The sequence below is a fragment of the Polypterus senegalus genome, chromosome 12, assembly GCF_016835505.1.
Source record: "Polypterus senegalus isolate Bchr_013 chromosome 12, ASM1683550v1, whole genome shotgun sequence".
NCBI lineage: Eukaryota > Metazoa > Chordata > Cladistia > Polypteriformes > Polypteridae > Polypterus > Polypterus senegalus.
The window spans coordinates 60921180-60943807 of record NC_053165.1 but is presented as its reverse complement, the minus strand read 5'-3'; the positions used below and the strand labels follow the sequence as shown (position 1 = coordinate 60943807).

General features: G+C 37.2%; 1 protein-coding gene across 4 annotated transcripts in view; it reads left to right on the top strand.

Annotated features, from left to right (window-relative positions):
- The first annotated feature begins 5868 nt into the window (after positions 1-5868).
- LOC120540734 (RNA-binding protein Musashi homolog 1) overlaps positions 5869-22628 on the top strand; it is a 60277-nt gene continuing 43517 nt past the window's right edge. Inside the window, exons 1-4 of one of the 4 annotated variants that reach the window (XM_039771758.1) lie at positions 5869-6005; positions 6397-6437; positions 7456-7537; positions 7627-7711. In XM_039771758.1, the coding sequence (XP_039627692.1) occupies positions 5947-6005; positions 6397-6437; positions 7456-7537; positions 7627-7711 (267 nt within the window). In that variant the 5' untranslated portion in view covers positions 5869-5946. Of the gene's footprint in view, positions 6006-6396; positions 6438-7455; positions 7538-7626; positions 7712-8622; positions 8690-22628 lie in introns of those variants that run through there. The other 3 variants (XM_039771756.1, XM_039771757.1, XM_039771760.1) reach the window with 3 other exon arrangements.

Sequence of the window (22628 nt, the reverse complement as noted above, 5' to 3'; positions counted from 1 at the left end):
TAGCAACTCCTCTGCAAGCAAGCAGAAATGCACAAGAATGTGCCAGCCAGTTGCTCTGAGATAACCTGGATGGATTGAGCTCAGCCTCAGCTTTGCTAACTCCTTAGAGTACATTATCACAATTATCATGTACAAACTATTCTTGTGTTTTCAATGGAATCGTCAGAGAGATTAAAATAGAAATTAATATAGTATTCCAAAATATCATGTAGTTATTGAAGCTGCCTCACAGATCCAGGAACCTGAGTCCCTGACTGTGTGGGCTGTTATGGAACAACATGACCTCTCATTCTCCATGTGCATTACAACAAAATGCTCCAAGACCATCAAAAATCTAAGTTCTGCTATTTGATGACATCCTCTTCTACTCCATCTTCCTATTACAGGATACCTGTCCTTCAGATTCCTCCTGGGATATCCTCTCACATCTGACCATATTGCCAGTGTAGCTTCTAATCCAAGCAGAGGACAATTTATATACCCATTGCAGTTTTAATGTAGTACTTTTAATTGCCTGAGCGTATATCTTGCCAATCTTCTTCTGTTCTTCTTTTTTCGGCTGCTCCCGTTAGGGGTTGCCACAGTGGATCATCTTCTTCCATATTTTTCTGTCCTCTGTATCTTGTTCTTTTACATCCGTCACGTGCATGTCCTCTCTCACCACATCCATAAACCTTCTCTTAGGCCTTCCTCTTTTTTTCTTGCCTGGCAGCTCTATCCTTGGCATCCTTCTCCCAATATACTCAGCATACCAATGCTCAATTTATTTATAGTTTCTAGTTAACCCAAAAGTGTAACATTGAACTTATTGAAGAAAATAGAGAAAACTCAGGTACAAACAGGGCAAATATTCCAAAATGCTCATAGAAGGTACAAGAACAAGGAGGTGAAACAGCTTCCAAGCATTGTAAGGTGGCAAATCTTCTCGTTGTCTCACTGTGTTCACCTAAATTTAATTCAATTTTTTGTTTCCTATAGTTTTCTTTCTCTCCGTGACCTGTCTTTGAAAAAAAGTGGATTCAGAAAGTGAATGGATGTGAAATACATCATTTACTTATATCTATTACTAAGTAAACTTAATGATTTTCCAGTTCCCTTCTAGAGTGCATTTTCTGCTATAATGCTTGAAAATAGTATTTTTGTAACTTTTATATTTAACAGTTGCTCTACTCTGATGAAGAGTCATAACTTATTCAAAGCATGACCTCTATATAACTTGCAGTAGGAAAGGTCAGCATTTTCTCCGTATAAAGGTCGGCCTTGTCCCTTGCTGGTTCACTGCTGTCCTGCACTGGATGGAGCATCTATGAAAAAATCTTATTACACATAACATTAATAACATTTCTGTTGTACAATGCAGACTATTATCATTTATTACTAAATCAATGTATGTTAAATAGGGCAATCCAGTATCTTTAGATGTTCTTCATCTATGGGTAGCCCACTGTCAATGTTCTTTATATTAAATCTTGAAAACTGTATTCTGTCACTGTCATTGAGAAGTTACATGATACATGATACCCCCATTTCCCTGTGGACTTTTCTAAGCACTCCAGCTTCCACTCATATTCTAAAGATTTGCATAATATGTGAACTTGTCTTTCTAATTTGACCCAGCATACGTATTCATAAGTGTGAGTGCTTCCTATGAATACAATTCCATTTAGGGTGGGTACCAGCCTTGTGCTCTTTGCTTAAAAGATGTTCCTCAGTCCATAAATTTTCTAGACTGACTAACTGTGTGACTTGAGACAGTCACATGATTGGCCAGTACAGGAGACATATGGAATGATCTGTTTCTATGCACTTTTAAGCTACTTTGTTTAAAAGCTCTGGCAAAATAAGTAGATTTAAAATGTAAATACTTGCTTCTTTATTCTTTCAGTTTTGGGTAGAATACCCACCATAGTGTGTTTTAACTTAAAAAGGAATATAGAAATATACTTTGTGCATAGAGATAGATTACAGTTTTATGCTCACTTTTTCCATGTCTACTCATTGTTAAAATCTAAGTAAAACTCAAATTAAAAAGTTATCACTTAGAAATAAAGATGTTAACTAAAATGTGGCAGATTTTGAACTAAACAATAAAACAAGTTGTCTCATTATTAAAAGTGTTCATTTAAATGTAATGACTATACAGTGTAAAACAACTGAAATAATGAAAATTTGTTGTCAAATATTGCTTTCAGAAATTTGAAATTCAATCATCCAGTAGCAAATACTAAATCGTCCTTTACGCTCATGAGTTCACATTGATCTTCCAGCATAGCAAGTGTACAATAAAGGGATGTGAACAATTAGTTTCCTTTATTTAAAAACTATAAATTACTGCAGTGTGAGATATTGTGGCAAAGATGGTGACATGGTCTCTTCACAACGTCACAGTACTTAGACCCTACATTAATTATCATGTGAAGTTGCTTTTTGCTCCAGTTTTCTTGAGCTCCCTGTGTTTTTAAGGAGTTCTTATAGGAACTTCTGCTTCTTCTTTCAGTCTATAGACATGCAAAAACATTTATTGATAAACATATATTGTACTTTGTGCACACAAATGCCCTAAAATTGATTGCTCTCATATTCAGTAAAGAAGACTTTCCCAACGGCTCTGTGCAGGACAAACCTTTGATGAGATGCTAGTCCATCAGAAGACATACTCACACAAAGGCCAAGTGAATTTAGATTCATTAATCAGTATTTATTATGTAGTAATAACACAATGATAACCCCTGTTGCCTATAAGACCCAGAATCCTGAGTTCAAATCCTATATATTGATCTGTTTATTGTTGTGTTCATGAGGGTTTTTTCTGTGGGTATACTTCAGGTTCCTTCCACAACCCAAGTGTCAAAAGGTTACTATTAACCAGCCCATTGTAAGTGAATGAGAGTATGTGTGTGTGTGTAAGTCTTCTCACTGACGGACTGTTGCTCAGTATAATTCTTAGCTCACTCAGTGTCTTTGTAGGTGTTTGCCAGGTAATCTGGTTTCTTCTCACATCCAATAGACATACAGGTTAAGTTAACTGAATACTATTAACACTCCTGGTATGAAAAATTGTGCGTGTAGCAGATCATCTTTATTAATTTTCCTATCCTGACAGTAGCAAAGCAAAAGCTGTAACTCCTGCAGTACTACAATGTCCACTTTTATAAACTTCATAATAAAATCATCAATTTTTACATTTGTTTTCTGTACTACATTGATAGGAACCACTGCCTAACTCTTAAAATGTATCTAATCTTTGTGATTCTAAACATCTACTGCAAATGTGAGGTAATTTCGCTTTATCAGTGTTTGCTCTCATTAAAGCTACTCAGGAGCAACTTCAAATCATATGTATAACAGGCATGATTTAATACAACGTTAGGCTTCTGTCTAGAGATGAATTCAAAAAGTAATGCGTTAACTTAAACTTTTATTTTTCTGCTGCTAAAAATGACTGTATAATAATAAATCCTTAAATTTCCAACAGGGGGCGCTCTGTTATGAAAAGCTGAAACGTAAAGTCAAAAAAACTCCGCTCCAAAGAAAAATCCTATTATATCTATAATCCCCTCTGTTTTACAGCTAGGGGACATCGAGTGCCTGGCAAAGTCGTAAAGCAGCTGTGTGTATATATAGTATTTGGATTAGATGAAATAGTTATCTGTAAAACTTTGCAAGGGTGTGGAAAACCTGATGTAATAACATGGTGATACGATTTTGTCTGGGAATGAAAATGACCCTTCCACTTGTAATGTGCCTTTTATTCTAACACCAAATAGACAAGCCTTCTTTAAGAAAGGTGTCAGAACGGAGAGCGTTCAAGGGCAACAATGCTTTAGTAACACTGGGCTGTTGAAAAAAAATCGAATCAAATTAACAAAAAATCAAATGCCATGTGATTGATAGATAGATAGATAGATAGATAGATAGATAGATAGATAGATAGATAGATAAGTTAAACTCTCTATATGACTAATATGAAAGATACCTTGTGGTAGATATTTAAAAAGACATATGTAACTTGATCGATGAAAGTTGTTACGACTCCCAGGCCCTGTAAAAAAGACTTTCTAAAATTAAAATTTGTAGCACTTAACAAGTTTTACTGTTTAATATCTAAACACTTTTATTGTGTGAGACCTGTTTCAGCACTGACACCAAATGTTTAGATTAGTTACAAAGTGCTTCCAAGTATGATCCTATATTTAACACAGTTTTTAATTCAACGTGGTTATATAAAATATTTTAGGCAATGCATAGAGAAAGAAGCGTTATAAAAATACAGTACCACTATAAACTGAAGAAAAAGTTTCAGTTTTTGTGAGTATAAAAACCAGCTATTCAAAGTAAGATGTAAAGTGGACTGCAGAATGGGAAGTCTTAATTTAACACAATGACAGTTTTTGAGTCGTCTGTTACACGATCCTTACGTTTCATTTGTTTATAAATTATGCAGTTTGTTGTTTTTGAAGAGAGAAACTGACATCACGTCACCTTATAGTGACTGAGGAAGGGCTTTTCTAAGTGTAGATAAAAGGGATACTCCCTAAGGCACTATTAACTAAACCAAGACTAAAAGTTTAATCTGCCTTTATTTAAATTCCCATCTAAATCAGAGCAATTTTCATTGCTTTTGCTGAAAATGTGTTTTTAATGCACTTTTTATCTTTTGTGCATTCCTTTCGGCTGATCTGAGGTGTAAGTTTATATTTTTCTGGTCGATATTTTATTTAATGTGTATTCCTTTGCTGGTTATTTTTTGCCTTTACATTTATTGTAGTTTTTTTTTAAACATTTTCAGTCATTTTTAGTTTTCAAACTGGTACCCTGTGTCTTCCTATATGATGTTAGTGAGAAGGCTACACTTCTTTTCATTCTGCGCTATTCTGTGTCGCCATTCTAAAAATTCCTTACAATAAGTTTAATTTGCCTTTTTGGTTTATTTTTCTTCTTATTTCTCCTTCAGGGCCTTTTTTATTGTAAAACTTTCATAGTAATCGTGCTGTTGCTCTCCGTGTTGCTTTAGTTTACCATGCAAAGTCGAACGAGCGTTTCTCCCTGTGACTTTCGTGTGTCCTTGTACAATTATCAAAGACTGATTGGTTGACTGTTGCATAGTTGTTGTAATTTTGCACAAATCTTCTAGTTTATATACATAAACAATTTTTCTTGTCTTTATCTTCTTACATTTTTTTCTGAGCGCCTGTCTATGGAATGACTTTTGGCCCGTTGGTCTTCGTCGTGTTTTTTTTCTGTTTTTTATTTTTTAGTTGTCATTTCGATCAGTATTTCCCTTTATTTTTTCCTTTTTATGAACTCCGCTGTCGAGAATGCCTTTCTTAATCACTCTTTTCTCTCTGCATATCTTCTCCCACACCTAATTTCTGTAGCCTAAAGTCATGTTTTTTCAGTTTATTATACTCATCTTCCCGCTGCAGTTTTCCACTTTTACTCCACTTCCTCTCCGATTATAGAACACCCCTTGTATCCCTTTTTAATCAGTCTTGCCGGAACGCTGTTTTTTGCGTTTATTCCATTTTCGGGTTTTTTTTTTTACTCCTATCCGGTAGCGTGCGTATTCCTCTTTGGTTCAAATGTTCACTTATTTTTCTCACTTTACGCGGTCGCAACTTGTGTATTCCTTTCTGTTTGCAAGTATCTGTTTTGGGGATTCGTAAACCCCCTCCCAGGTGTGTAGGGGGGCAGGTACGAAGCAGTCTCTGCGCTTCTTTGATTCATTCATCGATGGGTTGTAGGTCGGGATGCAGAAGGGGCGTGGTCTCCGATGCGCAGCGGTCCCGTCCCCTGACTCAGCGGCTCCGGTGGGAGCCTGTCACTCAAGTGTCCCGCCCCTCTCCCTCCCATCCTCCCTCCCTCCTCCTCGGCTCTCCCTCTCTCCCCCTGTGAATCCCACCTCTAACACTTACTGGGCCCTCGGCAGGGAAAACAGAGGTACGAATGGAGACCGAAGGGAGCCAGAGCAGCCTCTCCTCTCCGGATTCCCCCCACGACCCTTGGTAAACAATTTGCACTGAGGACTTGCATCTAAACGGAATCGATAGAATTGTTGTTCTTTCTTTTTCTTATTTATTTAATTTTTTGCCTCATCGGGATCTGTATTTCCGAAACAAGCGTGGCTAAGCAGAGCCCGCCGAGGTGTGCGCGATGCTTTGATTTTGGAACAGAAAAGGAGAATCGGATCGATCGCATGCAACTTTATTTCACCTAACAAGCTGCCTTCTGCCAAAAGGAGCCAACGGGCCGTCTTACTTTTTTTTCTTCTTTTTAAATTGTAGATCCCCGTTGCCAACATGGCCGATGTGCTTGTTTCTTTAAGCTTTGTATTTCTCTTTTAATTATGTTTTCTTTCTGTGTTGTTTGTGTTCTCCTCCTTTCTTTCCCGTTCAGCAAAATGTTCGTCGGGGGATTGAGTTGGCAGACCACGCAAGGTAAGCGCATTGAACTTTTTTTTTCTAAAACTTTTTCAGGGTGCAGTTAAAGAAACAAAATAACACGAAAAGGACAGAATGCGTTTTATTTTTAGCATGATGCAACCGAAAAGTAGATCATATTTAAGTTATATTTTTAGAGCGAAAGTGTGGATAAAATTCATTTTACATGAACTGGTGTTGTTTAAGCTACAAGAACGAACGATCTTTCGTCCAATGATTAAAAGGTGAAAAATAGTCTTTTTGATCAAATTTTACTTTGAAAATTATATTTGACTCAACTTTAATTATTTTCCCCATTCTCTGGAATAGAGGAAAAGGGATCGTTTGTGAGTAACGTGCAGGGAGACTAAATTCACCTTGGTATACGGCGAATGCCAGTCAGTCATTCGACAGGCAGCCTTCATTGCAAAGCAGAGATTAACTTACTCTGCCTAGTCGGGGGGGTGGGGGGTAGATACGATTGTTAGGTCCAGCCCGTTAAACGGACAACTCAAGTATTTCTAAAAGGTTTAATGTAAAAGTTGATCGGGGTATGTGGCTGATTGAAATGTAAGATCGCGAGCGAAATTATTTTGATAATGTGAATACAATAGAAAAATGAGGTACAGTACTGGGGTATTTAGGGCTGAAGTAAAGGGAGCAAAATATTAAATTTGAACTAATTGAACAGTGGAGTTAAAAAATAAACACAAAGGTATCATGACTAGTGAGTTGAAAAGTAAAGTCAAAAAATAGCCTCGGCTGTTAGCACATTTTATAAGCGCTCCATACTGAGCATCTCCAAAGCACTACTTACTCATTCTTTGTTAACAAGGAGCCGGCCTTTCTTGAGGGGAGCGGGTAACGTTTTACGACTGGGATTAGCTACATTGTCAGTGTTTAAAAAAAGTTTAAAGGTATGAAAATATGTACTTGTACTGAGTAAACATTTTATTTTTGGGACTGGGGGAGGGGATATAGGTTATAGTAGTGACTCGCCATTTCTGTTTGCGATTGTTGTTTTTTTGTCTTGCAGAGGGTCTTAAGGAATATTTTAGCAAGTTCGGTGACGTGAAAGAGTGCATGGTGATGAGAGATCCGGTTACAAAGAGGTCCAGGTGAGCAGCTCGAATAAACAACCGTCGTAAAAATCGGAATCGGGATTGGTGATCACAGCCATTTGCATCTCCTCCTTTTTATATTTCAGAGGCTTCGGGTTCGTTACTTTCGTAGATCAAACAGGAGTTGACAAAGTCTTGGCTCAGGCTAGACACGAGTTGGACTCCAAAACTGTAAGCCTTTCTTTCTGGGTTACAACGGTGGGGGGTTGGGGTACAATTATAAAGGGCTGCTTTGCTTTGTGAAGCGATTTGAGCCAGCGGTAACTGTCAAAGGTAGTACCATAGACACGTTTTATTTAATTTAGCGTCATTTACAGCGCATTCACAAGGTGTTCGAGAGAACTGTTAATACTGCATTGCACTACTTTTTGAAATTGTGGGTTGATGCTTCATTTAAAAAGTTTTTCTAGTGTTGAGTTGAAAGTTTGGTTAAAATGCGTATTTTAATAGTATCCCAGACATTCTGTAGGGGGTTACTACTGATATTCAAAAGAGTTTCAAACTTTGCAGGTTGGCAAATTTTTTTCTTTTCATTCTTTCTTTTGAGTACCCCCATTCCCCCACCCGTTAATTGTGCTTTTTATGAGTTTGTTAGAAGGGGAAAATAAAAGCGTTCTCACTTGGTGTCCATTGTCATGGCAACAAGGGGACCCGCAAAGGGGAATGTCTTAAAGAAGCAGGAGGCAGGGAAATTAAAATAAAAAGGCGCAGTACCAAACTTTTTCTTCTACGAGCAACTTTGTAAAATCTTGACCGCTTTAAAAATTAAATGAAGGGCAGAAGAAAAAAATATTAGATATTTTTACAGTTTTACACTTTTTAGTATATCTTATATTTTTAAAAGGTAAAGAAAAGTTCAGGGCTATCGAGCTGGTCTGAATCCTTCATCCCAGCCTTTGTATAGTCACAATGCAGGCTTTCTGTGTCTCTATGGGAATGGCTTACAATAGCTCCAGGAGAAGAGGAAAGGAGAGGAGGGGGGTCCTGAATATATTCAGGAGTGAAGTGCTTCAGATCTATTTGATGTCACTTCTTCTACATTCATCTTTAAATAAGGAGAGGTGTCTGTTGCAGGAGCGCGGCCTGGAGCATTTTGTTATGCACAGGACAATACGTCCGCAGTCTGGGAATAAGACCATAGCCCTGGCGGTAAATGTTGTACCTCTAGAACTTTTGAAATTGGTGATAGGTAAAGAGCAGAACTTATAATGAGAGTTGTAAATGAAATTTTTTTTTTTTTGCTCGCTTGATCTTGACCTATTTTTTATTAAGCTATTGGTTTTCATCAAACAACTTATTTTTCTGAAGATAATTTTTGGCATTTTCCGTAAAAAAGAGCACCAGGTTGAAGACTAATAATGATTAAAGTTTAATGCAAGCAGTGTGTTGTTCAGGCCTGAGTTGCTTGCTGCTCGACAGTACAATGTAGCCTGTTATTTTAGGGTGAAATGCAGCACCTGCATTTCCCCAGGGTGGCACAGGGAATGGCCCCTCCCCAACAGGCCACTGTAGGGCCCCTCCCCTTTGGCAGAAGCTGTTGGTAGATTGAGGTCAGATTTGCAGTGAGAATAACAAAAGTTTTGTTGGAGTTTTGAGTTTGTCCCTTGCTGATGGGATGTCTGCTGCAGAAGATGAGTCTTGCTTGATAGGCTATGTTGTGTCTGTGTGTGTGTGTGTGGTTTTTTTTTTTTGTTTTTTTTTTGAGACATTACTGAAGTCATAAAAATAGAAACTATTTATTATAAATATAATAATTATATTCGAGTGCATTGTTTGGCTTATTCCCTTGCTGTTCCTGTTGCAATGCTAAAGATGGCTTGCTAAACCTGATGTAGTAGCCATATCTTCTAGAAAGGTGTTGATCTGTCTGTGCACTGATTTGTTATACCCATAAAGAAAATATCCCCTTTATCATCTTTTGTTGTAGTGGCATGGTGTGGGAATTGGGCCTAATTCACTTTCCCCTCCTGGTATGACAAGGAGGTCTAGAGTTGATATCTATTCCTTGTGCAGTGAAACATTTTTGTTGGCTTCATGGCTCTGCTTTAAGCCATTACAAGATTTGCAATCTGTGTTGCTCCCAGTAGGATGCTCCCTCCAGCTGGAGAGCTGGGGGCCCTAGTGCCTATATTGTGTCTCCAGAGTTTTTTTGTTAATCTCTACATTAACTCAGCTGGGTCTGCAGTGTTCTGCACTACTGTCTTGGCTTGTCTGCTGCACATGTTTTACTTAACCTGTCTGAAGTGCAGCTTGATGTTTGGGCCTGGAAGAGGCCACTTTAATTGTTTGTGACCTGTTAGGCTCAGTTTTTTAATTTAGTTTTATTTAACTAGCCAAAGGGTGGCATACTAGCATAGTACTTGGTGCTTCTGACTCACATATACAGCATCCTAGATTCAAAGCCTGCACCCAGTCATCGTCTGTGTGGGTTTTGCACATGGGCTTTTCTCCCACATCCCCAAAGAGGTACATGTTAGTTTAATCTGTGATTCTAAATTGGTCCTCTATGAATGACCTGTCTTGTCTCCCTGAGTTGGATTAAGCAGGTTTGAAGATGTTATGTAATTAGAAGATTCTGTCAGAACGTAAATTCTTTGTAAATGAAAACAGGCTGTGCACCCCAATATACAGATGTTCTTAAACCTGCTTAATTAAATTCAGTCACTGAGGGAGTCAGAGAGCCCAATTGATGCTAACATACACATTTTGGAGATATTTAGGAAGCCTAAATACGCAGAGAAAAACTCATACACGGGCAGAGCAAACATACTTCACTCAGACAATGGCTACCCTATAATTTATATCCAGGGCTCTGGATATATGAAGTAGCAATGCTAACCACTGTACCACTATCCCTGAACTGAAGCATTGTTTGCCAATTCCTGATGAGTCCAATATGATACCATTTTGAGATTCAAGGCTTCCAAAGCTGTGACTTTCAGTTACGCATCTAGGTAGCATGTTTCATGTGTCAACATTCTTTTGTGTGAAAATTGTTTTCTGTTATTTTTGCCAAGTTTACCCTTCAGTAGCTTCCATCTGTGTCCAGGTTTTCATTGTTGAAACATTTATGTTACAGCACAGCTACTGTCCACCTTACTTAATTGTTTTTGTCATGTCACTTCTTACTCTTCATTTGCTTTTTTCATCCATAGTAGTTTAATGTGCAAATAGGTAGAAAACAGGGGTTCACACATTTCTACAATTGGAGTTCAGGCATAACAGGCAAGTTGCTGACAGACTGAAATGACAGTCTTTTGTGTAACTGTCCAGCACCTCAGCCACTAGGTTACAAGATTTGCTGCCTTTTGGAGATACCCTATGGTATAGTCCAGTGTTGAGAAATTGCTTTGTATAGCCAGTGTTGTCTTTTTGGCTCCATGTGGCTCAAACCGATTATGACTGAAGGGTTACAGGCAAGTGCAGTTCAGGGCAAATCAACACAGAGGCTTTTGAGATAGTGCAAATGATCTTTCATTTGTCTTTGGTAACCTTCCAGCATACAATTGAATTACTGTCAGATCTGTAGATTGTTAAGCCTGTGCTCTTATGACTTAACACTTTATTGAACATAAAGTGGCAGATCTACATGTATTTGAGTCTCAGGACCATCAGATGTTTTACAGTAATTTTAAAAATGGCACCAGGTGAGCAGTTTTCTAAGCAGGTTTTACTTATTTCAAGTCAAGGTCATCATGCTTCTCGGAGAAGGCATTACTATTGGGGCTGGGATTAGAATAGCAGTTTACTGTGATAAGCTCTTCCAGAGGACAATGTGTTAATTTACAGGCTGCACTACAGATGCAAGTGCTCTTTTGATCCCGAAAAGCACACAGAAGGGTCAGGTTCCACAGTTGTCCACGTAAATGTGGTGTAGTACATAATAAAACTAGGGAATGGAGCTTAGACATTATAGATGTTGAGGAAAACCTGGGTGAATTGTGTATATGATTCTAATGTATTTTACCATTTTTTTTGATTAGGATAGATGAGTGTTAGTAGTAAACTGTAGCCTAGTAACTGATGTCATGAACTGTAAAGTACAAGACTGCCAGTTATTCTGTACTGGTCATTCCCGGAACTTTTGTGAATGGTTTGCTTCATTTGACATGACAACCCTGTAGAAATATGAAATCAGTTATATTCAACCCTTATGCTTTTATAAGATGGTGTAGATCAAACACTCAATATTTAAAGCTGTCTCTTTATCTAACTGTCCATCTAGTTTTCCATGAGTTAATTAATTAATTGGGTAGTTTCTCAGGGTTGTGGGGGAAAGAAGAGATGATGTCATCAATGACAGTGTCCCCTTGTGTCCAGGAGAGAGAGTGGTTACCTTGAATGAGCCCAGCAGGCAAGCCTCAGGCACACATGTGTGATAATATATGTGTATGTATAAAATATGAATTTTTTTTATCCCTATCATGCATATGAATTTATTAGTTGAGAGGATTTATGTTGCAGAAATGTGGCAGAAATTAGTCTTCCTTGTTTTCCAATATTTCTCAATTCCCCATTCTATTGAAGTCCTACCTAAAAGAAAAATCATCTCCCATTTTCCAGCTGACTGGTCAGGGCAAGTTGTTGTTGGACAAAATTTCCGTCCTTTTTCTTTTCTCCCTATTATTGCAAAGCTTCCCAGTCTGAGTGAAGTTGTAAGTCGAGGTGTTTTTACTCTACTGTCCCCTTCTCTATCCTACAATCAAGTTTGTTGTGTTACTGAAAAAAGTCTAACTGGATTTACATTTATTAAATGGATTTTCAATTACTGACCAGGTTGTAGTTATGGTGTAGCCCGGGCCTATCTTGGAAACTCTGGACAAAAAGCAGCCATAGACAGTTTTTCAGTCTATCTCAGAGCCAAATTATACACCTACCCATGCAGCACTGTTGCATGGGTTTAAAACTATCACAGTACACCATGGGTCCAGCTACTGTATATACTGTGTTAAATTGTGTCATCTTTTCAGGCTGAAGAGCAGATTGTAAAAGTATCATTGTTCTGACATGTCAAATCTAAGATGACCTAAGCCAATTTTTTTTTAGTCACTGAAATTCCCAGCAGTACTCTAAAATGGAACCTCATAGTTTTCTTTAACCATGAAGTAGAACATTCAGAAATAAGTCGGGCAAGGATACACACTTGAAAGGCTTTGATTTTTCATTGATAGTGGAGTTTGAAAAGGCTTATCAGCTCTCAGTAAACCATGTTCATGACTTTGTTTATATTTGTAGACTATTGTCCATGTTGCTCACACTTTTTTGTAATAACCTTTGCATTTTAATATCATTGTTTTGCAGGCGTGCCCTTTTAACCCCATAATTGTCCTGCTTCTTTCTAGTGGGTTAGGTTACTATCAAAATGTATACATTTGTCATCACATTGAGCACCTACTTCTTTAACAGTGCATTTTGTTGCCCTTTGAACTCCTAGTCTCATTCCATCTACTTTTCCTAGACACTGTAAACCTGAATAGGTCTAAGCATGCTGTGTGAATTAGTTTTTTTTAAGAGTATGTTCATTAAGCATGTTGCTGCACATACCTAGTCTTTTTGGCTTGTCCATCTTATCTGTAATCCATACAGTATGCATATTTTCCAGAAGGTGCTATGTGTATGGATGGTATGATGGTACTAAAGATGTCAGTCCTGTTTGGGTTTTTTTTTTATCTAAATTTGCATCAACAGTGTTTGGTGCAATACATGATGTGAAAATAAACAACATTTCTAATTGTTCATTTGTATATATTGAAAAGCTCCACCAGGCTTCTCATGCAACCATAGTTTGTTTTTTTTAATTAATTTTTACCAAATATTCCGTTTACATGATATAGTAATATTGTCAGATCTTTACATTTTACTATTGTGCATATATCATAAATCAAAAATTGGCAGCTTCCACATTATTTACCACCCTATAACAGTTAAAGTTTATGTTCATACTGCAAGCCATGCATACATTGGCACGAGTAGAGAACTGGACAGAGGAATAGTCTGCTAAATGAAAGAACCTGAAAATGTTTCATGGGTTCTCTGTATTTGACTAATCTTCCATATTTGTGAGTTCCTGCCTTGAATCTGATCCTGCCAAGGATGGCTGTAGTTTTCTCTGGCCCTACATCATTGCACTTGCTTATTAGTGTTAAAAAAAAAAAAAATGATGGATATAGATGGTTATGTAAGAAAAAACAATTTTATCATATAAATTTATTTTTATAAGTGATATACATAATATTATATAGAATAAAATGTGCTCCTAAAATGACATGTGAAAATTGTGTATCCTTTTCTCCAGCGTGTAATTAACTTTTGCATATTTTTTCCACTATTTGTATTTTTTTCTGCTTTGTGACGTGCTAATAGTTTGATTAGTTAGATAAAAAGAGATGCATTGTGGTGCAATGGTTAACGCTGCTACCATCTGAATCTTTGGTTTAAATCTCAGTTTGCTATGGTGTTTGTAGAGTTTACATACTGTCCCCAGGTCTATATGTTTTTTTTCTACAGTTTTTGTGATTTGCCCTTCACATTTCATAGAGTTGCAAGTTGCCTAAAACACAAAGCTGAGTTGGGCCTGATGCTGTTTAGGTAGGTTCTGATCCTCAGAACCCTGAAATGGATTTAGTGGGTTACATACTAGATAAATGAATGTTTACCTTTGTGGACCAAACTTTTTGTTTGCTGAACACCAAGTGGTAGGGGTTATAAAGCAGATGTGTCTTCATCTAAACATGAGTTAAAAGACAATTTGGTATTGTTCAAGCTAAAGTTATTTTTATCAAAATCATGGTATAAGTTAATTTTCCATGCAAAATGATATTTTTTTGCTAAGCATTTTTTATATATAAATGAAAAGAACACCATTAACATAAAATCCTTCATTTCCTGAATATGTCTGTTTTGAATCTGGACAAGTTTTGAATTTTAGTAAACAAACATACCTCAGACAACAAAAGGACAACTTCTTGTCATTTTCCTGAGCTCAAGATAAATATTCATGTATCTGTTCATAGTGGCTGTAATGGATAGGGTTTTCATGTAACTAAGGAAGAAAATTAATTGTGATTTAAATTGTTTAGTGTGGCATTGGCGTTTTCTTTTTCATTGTCAGTTTTATCACTGCTCTAAAATTGCAGCTTATTTGACTAAATCTTGAGGAAAAACCTATTTTAAGCACTTGCACAGCTCTTAAACAATGGCAATCACAACATTCACAAAAACTATAGTAAACAATGCCTAAAGAGGACTGCAAGGTTACCATGGAGGGAGACAGGTAATGGTGTGAAGAATACAGCCAAGCTATTTTTAAAATATAATATTCTTAAAAGAAAAATTATATAAATTATAAATTGCAAAAATGTCATGGATGAGCAGTATTATGTGAACAACCTCAAGACACAGTTCAATAATGTAGTACATTCTTGGTTTGAAAACCGTCATGTTTGATAATTTTTAAAACATTTGTTTTCATGTATGCACTGGTGCATTATTAATACCATTTTAAACTATAACAACTGACATTACATTTTTTTAACTACTGTATATTAAAAATGCTTCACTTAAGAACCCAATTTACCATGGCAAATTCATGTATATCATGATTGTGCCTTGAGCATGGGAAAGGAGGAGGAGGTTGGAAGCATGCACTGATACAATGCATAAGGTGCTATGTAAATAAAACATTATTATTATTATTATTTTAGTTGTAAAAAAATAATTTTGACTTGAAAAATACCATGGGATATTCCTAATGTGGTCAAGAGAAAAACTGACAACTCATTGTAATTTGTTTAATACATGTATCACCTCCATTATCCAACCTGCATGCACACACCAATACTTAAACATGCATCTTCATTACAACTTAACCTAACAATCATGTCTTTTGGGTGTGGATGGTAGTACCTGAGTACCCAGAGAAATACTTATGCTGACATGGAAAGAAGGTGAAGAGTCAACATAGAAAAATGTAGTGGCATAGTGGGACAGTGATTAAAACTGCTGTTGTAAAGATGTGTTTTATTCTCAGACTAGGCACTGTCTATTTCCCTTTTTGTTAATCAGAGCTCCCAACCTGACAAAGTCTGGCACCTCAAGTATTTATAATTAAATTGGTAACATTTTGCAGCCTTTAACTTTGACTGATTGTATTACTGCCTTGCAGCATTTAGGCACCGTTTTGGATCTTTGAAGGGTGCCTTATTTGTGGAGTCTACGAGTTTTAATCCTGAGGCATCAGGCATGGCTGAATGATGATTATAGTGTGAGGAATATAGGCCACATGAGTGTCCCCCATCAATGAATGGTAACTAACCATATGAGCCTTGAGTTTCATATGACCTCATTCTGGGAGAGCAGGTTCAGAAAATGGATGACTCTTTTTTTAAAAAAAAAAAACAAAACTTTTTTCTGTCTGTCTTATGTTATCAAACTCATCATGAGTAGTTCTGTGGCTAACAGGGGTACCTTAGTGGTTCTACTTCTAGCAGCAACAAGAGACTATTTAGACTAACCCTAACTCTGACAACTATAACAAAGATAAATATTTTAGTAACTATTCAATTAAAACTGCATCACTTCTGAAAACTTTGAGGAATCTGTTGGGGATCATAGGGCATCACAACTCCATAGAGGGAAATCACAGCCCTGCTAGCAGTAGAGCTAGCAACCAAGAAAGTATAGTATCTTTAGTTATTTTATTGTGCTTCAAACTTTTCTGAAGTGCCAACTAGTATAATTAAGTAAATTGTTAGAAAAACATGTTGAAGTTTCAGTCTGGGATCAGACAGCAGTACAAAATTACCAAAACACATAGGCAACAATGTGCTGAAGATGATAGATATAAAGCAAATGGGGGCATCAATAAAGGTTTATAAAGTAGGTGTACTACACATGAAAGGCATTGTTTGTCCTCTTTTGTAATCTTATTTGCTTTGTATAGCTTCTTGTGACGGTGCTTATTGTTAAATATGGTAAATAAAAAGTAGACTGAATTTTTGCATTCATATAGTAAATACGGTTAGGTGACTAAGGCTTTTGGTTGAATGCTAGTTGAATTGTTGCCTATGCAATCCTGAGAAAGGCACAATCTTAACTTTTAAAAGTGGTACCAAAGGTTGTAATATATTCCGATCTTGCATGATGCCTAAGATAAAGGTGTATGTCAAGTATATAATACATAAAATGTACATTTGAGTGTGCTTATGAATAAAATTATTAGTCCTCAGTGCAGTATATGTTTTTACATCTGCATTGGTGTATCTTAAAAATATAATTTAAGCCAAATATTTAGACATCATAATTTATTTTATTCTTTATATTTTTAATTTTCATGAAAAAATTTTGCCATAGTTCGTTGGCCCCAGGTGAATTCCCTCTGTTACTACGGAGACTTTTATTTGCTGCTTCTTGCCAGTCTCAAGGTATGGGGTTTCATGTGAATGAGGGATGCAGATTCCTGCCGTGATTAAATTGCTGCCCTCCTATTAGTCAAGGAAGCAAGTAGGCATTGAAGATTTTTTTTTTCTTATGGCTCCTTTCAGAATTCCAACGTAGGTTTCAAAATAATGGGGAAATGTATAGCATGGAGGCACAGCCTCGTCTAGTAACATTGCGAAAGTTATTTTAAGTGTGAGACATAGGAGACTGCATCACTGTGTGCTTTGTACAACACTATTATAAGGAGCTTTCTGCTATAGTAATGTACTTTACATGTTTCTTGTTTGTGAAGACTAGTGATCTAAGTTTCTCAAGGTCACTTGGTGTGTAAGTGGCAGGGATTAAACTTGTAGGTATAGCAGCTAATAAAAGAACTGTACAAGGTTATGAGTTCAGTTTCCACCTGTGATCCGCTATGTGACCCATAGTAACCTACCCATGCTGCAACTGTAAAAACACTAATGTACAATCAGATATAATATTTTTCTGTACTTGATGTTCACTGTAGAAAGATGTTATATAAAATATAGATTGTTGGTTTGCAGCCTTATGATTGACAGTCTAGTAGTTTACGCACTGGGACTGATAAAGTATCATTTTACATGTGGGGCATACCACACTGAACAATAACCTGAGTTACAGATAATAGTTTGCCAGTGTTTATTTCAGATTTTTATTAATATCTTGTGGTTAGATTGCTATAGTCTTTTATTAATGTCTTTAAAGCATATTTTTATTTGTTTGAGGTCTGTGGTGATAGTATGGTGCCTTTATCTTTTACCTGTTTATAGTGTGGGTCTCATTGGAGTTATTTTGCTTTTGAGAAATTTTTTAGTATAGGTGAGGATCAGGAATGCAATGTTATGTCCTGATGGATAGCACACAGGGAAACATGAAGTTAATGTGTGTTGTGGACACTGCTCTCGGTCCTTTTGTCTCACTGCTAATTTTGGAGACCGCTTGATGTAGAGGTTGTGAGGAGGCTGTACCAATGTTCTATCTTTCAAGTTTATGAATATCATTGCCACTGACCTGCACCCCAGTTGGTGAATAGTGTTTTTGTAGCTTGCAGTTTGTAATGTATGTATATGCTAAGCTGCAGTTTCTTAGTGGGAAAAACCCTGCCTAGCCTTCCTTTGGATTTTAGAGACAGCACTTGCAAATTGCTGTTAGTCCTGCAGCACACACAGTACTCATTCTGATTTTTCTGCTGGGTCCTGATGAGCTGTTCCTTATTGATATTCAAAAGCACTAATGGAATTTCTACTGCGAACCCAGTTCCTTATATCCTTTCTAGAGGTGAGAGGGCACTATGCCTGAGGTTTACAGCTCTAAATCTGGCTACTTATTGGGTGTTGTGGGCTGAATTAACCCGGCTGTTTTTAGAAGGGATGTTGCTCTAACAACAGTATGGAATGCGATAAGCCCCCGGAGATCAGGACATGGCCTGCATGACGTCAGTCCTGCTGTTTACTCCGGGGGTTTTCTGCAAGTGAACAGTTCCACATATTGGAGATGCACCTGCAGCCAAACGCTTGAGCGTTTTTTTTCTGGGAGTCAGCTGAGCCTGACTACCTTATTTTGGTACTTTTAAATTTACTGTTTGTATGGCAATATTGTCCTCTATATTACAAAAAGGATATTGATTGGTATGATTCCTTTCAGTTTAATGAAGTATAGACATCACCCTGAAATATTATAGCCCTCCAATGCTATAGAACCAATAGAAGACTTCCAAGTAAATACCCTTTGAAGTGGAAGATCTCAGTGGGACATTTGGAGGCAACTGTGCTACCAGAATTTGCCAGTAAGAATGGCCTGAGTTGTTTTGAAAGCTTACATATTATAATCTTCTTAATTAGCCAATAAAATGTGTTATTTTGCTTGACTTCTTGTTGCTTTTTGAGAAAACCAAGTAGCAAGTCAAAAGAAACCTTCTGTTTCTCCAAATTCACAAAAACACTTCATAGTGTTGTCTCCAGAAGGAGCACATGAAAGCAGCATTAATTTGTGGGGTTCATGTGCTCCCTAGTAGGAAGTTTTTAAGGCAAGGAACACTCTGGAAATTGTACACTCAAGTGGGACAGTGGTATTTTTGTGCCTGGGCAATGGTAAAATAATGTCAAGCTGCTATAAAGGAGATAATTTGTATAAATGGCCTATTGAATGTTAAAAAAAAATATCATACTGATGTAATAATACTTTTGCCACCCAAAATATATGGAAAAGGGTGCTGTAATGAGGAAAGGGTTACATTTTGGTATGCTAGAAGATGGTGGATAAGTGCTTTTGTTGCAGAAGCTGTAACACAACCAAAATGAAGTGGGTCATAGTAATATATTGGTCAGGTGCTGTATGAAAGTGATTGCCTCTCCTTATTTCTATCCTTTTGCTTTCCAATATATTGCTAAAGCTGCAAAGGTGGTGGTCTCTGTGGTAGTCTTTTGGAATTATGCCATGCTGCTTTGCCAAGTCCGTAGGGTTTTGCTGTGCACTATAGTATTCTTTTTTTTTTTTTTTCCCCCTCCTTCTTCTGTTGTGGCTGCTGAAGGGAGTTGGCACTTTGCCGGCCAATGTGTATATGTCAGTATTTGATATTTTTTCTGGGCCAAGTACAGTATTAACATATTGTTTTGACTTTCTAGAAACTTGCTTTAATGTGCCTGTCGTAAAATGGAACTTCATGGATGTTACCTTTTGATGGTCTGTTTTTCTGAGAAATTACTTAAGTCTCTGAACTGATTAATTCAGTAGGTCTTCATAATTTTTGGTTAACAAAAGTAATGAGGGCGGCACAGTGGTGCAGTGGTAGCGCTGTTGCCTCGCAGTAAGGAGACCTGGATTCACTTCCTGTGTCCTCCCTGCGTGGGTTTCCTCCGGGTGATCTGGTTTCCTCCCATAGTCCCAAGACATTCTGGTCAGGTGCATTGGCGATCCTAAATTGTTGCTAGTGTGTGCTTGGTGTGTGTGTGTGTGTGTGCAAGCATGCGTGCGTGTGCCCTGTGGTGGGCTGGCGCTCTGCCCCAGGATTTGTTCCTGCCTTGCACCCTGTGTTGGCTGGGATTGGCTCCAGCACACCCCCGTGACCTTTTGTTAGGATATAGCGGGTTGGAAACTGACTGACTGACAAAAGTAATGATGTCAGGGTAGATAGGGACTTAGGAGTAAGAGGACCACCAAAGGAGAGAGATCTGCCTTTTTAATTTTGGCAGGGATTGATTAGGTAGTGTTTGAATGCATGCCGGAGGGCAAGGAGCTGTCGGAGAAGCCAACTTCAGGCAGCAGGTTGACTAAGGCTGTTTTGACTCTGATGATTGTGGGCAGCTTGGCCGAGTTGCTGCTTGGTAGACAGTCTCTGTATGTCACTCTGTTGGTCTTTTGTAGAAGTGTATTGCTATAAACCAGATGTCTACCAAATGTGTTTTCCTTGCTTAACTGGACCTTTTGTGAGCTGAGGAATGACCTGCTTTCTCAGCCTGCTTCCCAACTATACTATATTTATTATGAATTTCAGGAGTATTTCCCTAAGAAATTATCACATTTCAGTTACTAAACTACTTGTTGTTCACTTGTAATCAGCCTCTGACATGGATGATGCCCTGTGCTGTACAGGGCTAAAGGCCAACAACAGACTGTAACTCGTATGGTTGCACAGCCTTGTAGGAAATTAAAGTAAGCATTCTTCAACAAATGGACAATAATGTAATATATATTTTTATGTGGTGTTTCCTCTTGTTGGTTTGAGCCACAAATGTAAGGTCCAATGGAAAAATTACCATGACAATAGCCTGCTTTTACTACTATTTGCCATTGTCATCTTCACCCCAATAATCTGAGCCACTCCTTTTACAACCACTGTCCTCTATCCCTTGTCCAGCAATGTTGGTCTGCTGCCCACCAGTTTAAATCATTACTATCTTCACTCCTTAGCCCAGCAGTAAAGTATTACTATTGTATTCTATTTTTCTCTCTGCCTCCTTTCATGTTCCATCACTGCCTTCACTCTTAAGTTTAAAGGATGCAGGCAGTTGATATCTTTGCTCTTTTCAGGTGTTTGCTATTATTTTCTTAGACTTTTTGTGTTTGTCTCTTGCATTCAATTTTAGTCAGTTACCACAAGAACCCTATTTTTACGGGAGGTGTCCATATTGTTCCAGCATCATGCTAGTTTGGCATCCACAAGGCTGAAACCCACCTGTGGTCTGGCATATTCCTTATTTATTCACTTATAACTCTTTATATTATCAGTGGGTAATTACTACAGGCAGTTATTGTAAATGTAGGAAAAATTTAATTTTTTAAATTACAACTGGTTGATTAATAAGTTTTTAATGAATCTTGTCAGTATTTAGCACAAGGTAGAAACTAAACCTGGATGGGACTCAAGTCCATTACATTATAGCAGAGCTCAACTGGAATGAGTCTGTCATGGAGATAAGCCACTGCTGCCACCTATAATCAGATATCTGATTAGTGACTGGAGCGGACAGAGTTCTTCCTTGACTGACTATGTCAGTTGCTTTAGGCATAGAGTGTTGTCCTGATTTTTTATCCTGAGTGTCCAGGGTTGGACAGATCATAAAGGGAACCCTGTCTGTTTGAAGAGTTACAAAAGGAAGCACATAAACCCACCGTCAATTACAGAAGGACAATTTAGAATTGTTGGTTAGTGTGCACATATTTCAGATATAGGAGGAAGGTGGAGTACCAGGAGAAACCCACATAGATGGTAAGAACATACACTTAATGCTGAGACAATGGCCAGGAGAGAACTCAAAGTTAAGTCACCAGAGCTGTGAGGGAGCAGCATGGACTACTAAGCCATCATTTTGCCACCTGGCAATACCTTAATGTTTAAAGTATACCTCTTTCATATTATTGAGCTGGCATAGACACTTGTGTGTGTAATGTATGTGTATATAAATAAAATTAGGGATGCTCTGATCAGTGTTTTAAGGCCTGGTACTGTTCACCGATACCTGGTTACTTTATTGGCCCACTCAGAATTACATTTTTTTTGTTCCTCTGTCTTTTAATCTCTTTAAAAACATCTAAACTAAGCTCCTACATAATCAGAGGTGGAGAAGTCTTATGTTTTATATATACATGTTAACATCAGTGCTTTTATAATTAAATTATAAACAACTGGTATTAACTGTTCATTTTTTTATTAACAAAATGAAAATCTATAGCCTTAAATAAAATTTTCTTAAAATACATACTTTTCATAATTGCAGTGTCATATTGTTTAATTTTGTCTGTAGTGTACTTATCTGAAGCAAAGCTTAATTTAGAAAAAGTAGTTTTCACCATTTGTCAAATAAGAAAAATAATTTTTCTCACACTGTTTCAATTAATTGTTATAAGTAGATAAATACTGTTTTAAATTTAAATATACATGCACATATAAGTTTTAATCATTTTTAATCCTTAATAGTTCTACAGTTTTTGCTGTCAAAATATACATTTACTATATTTATACAGTTGTATAGCTAAACATTCCTACATCATGGGGTTTACCATTTTAATTATTCAGTACTTGTTTCATGTGAAAACCTATACTGAATGACGCACACTAATACAGTAAATAATAAACATGGTACAAATCCTTAAAATAGCAGTAAATCTGTCAAATGTTCATAAAATGGTT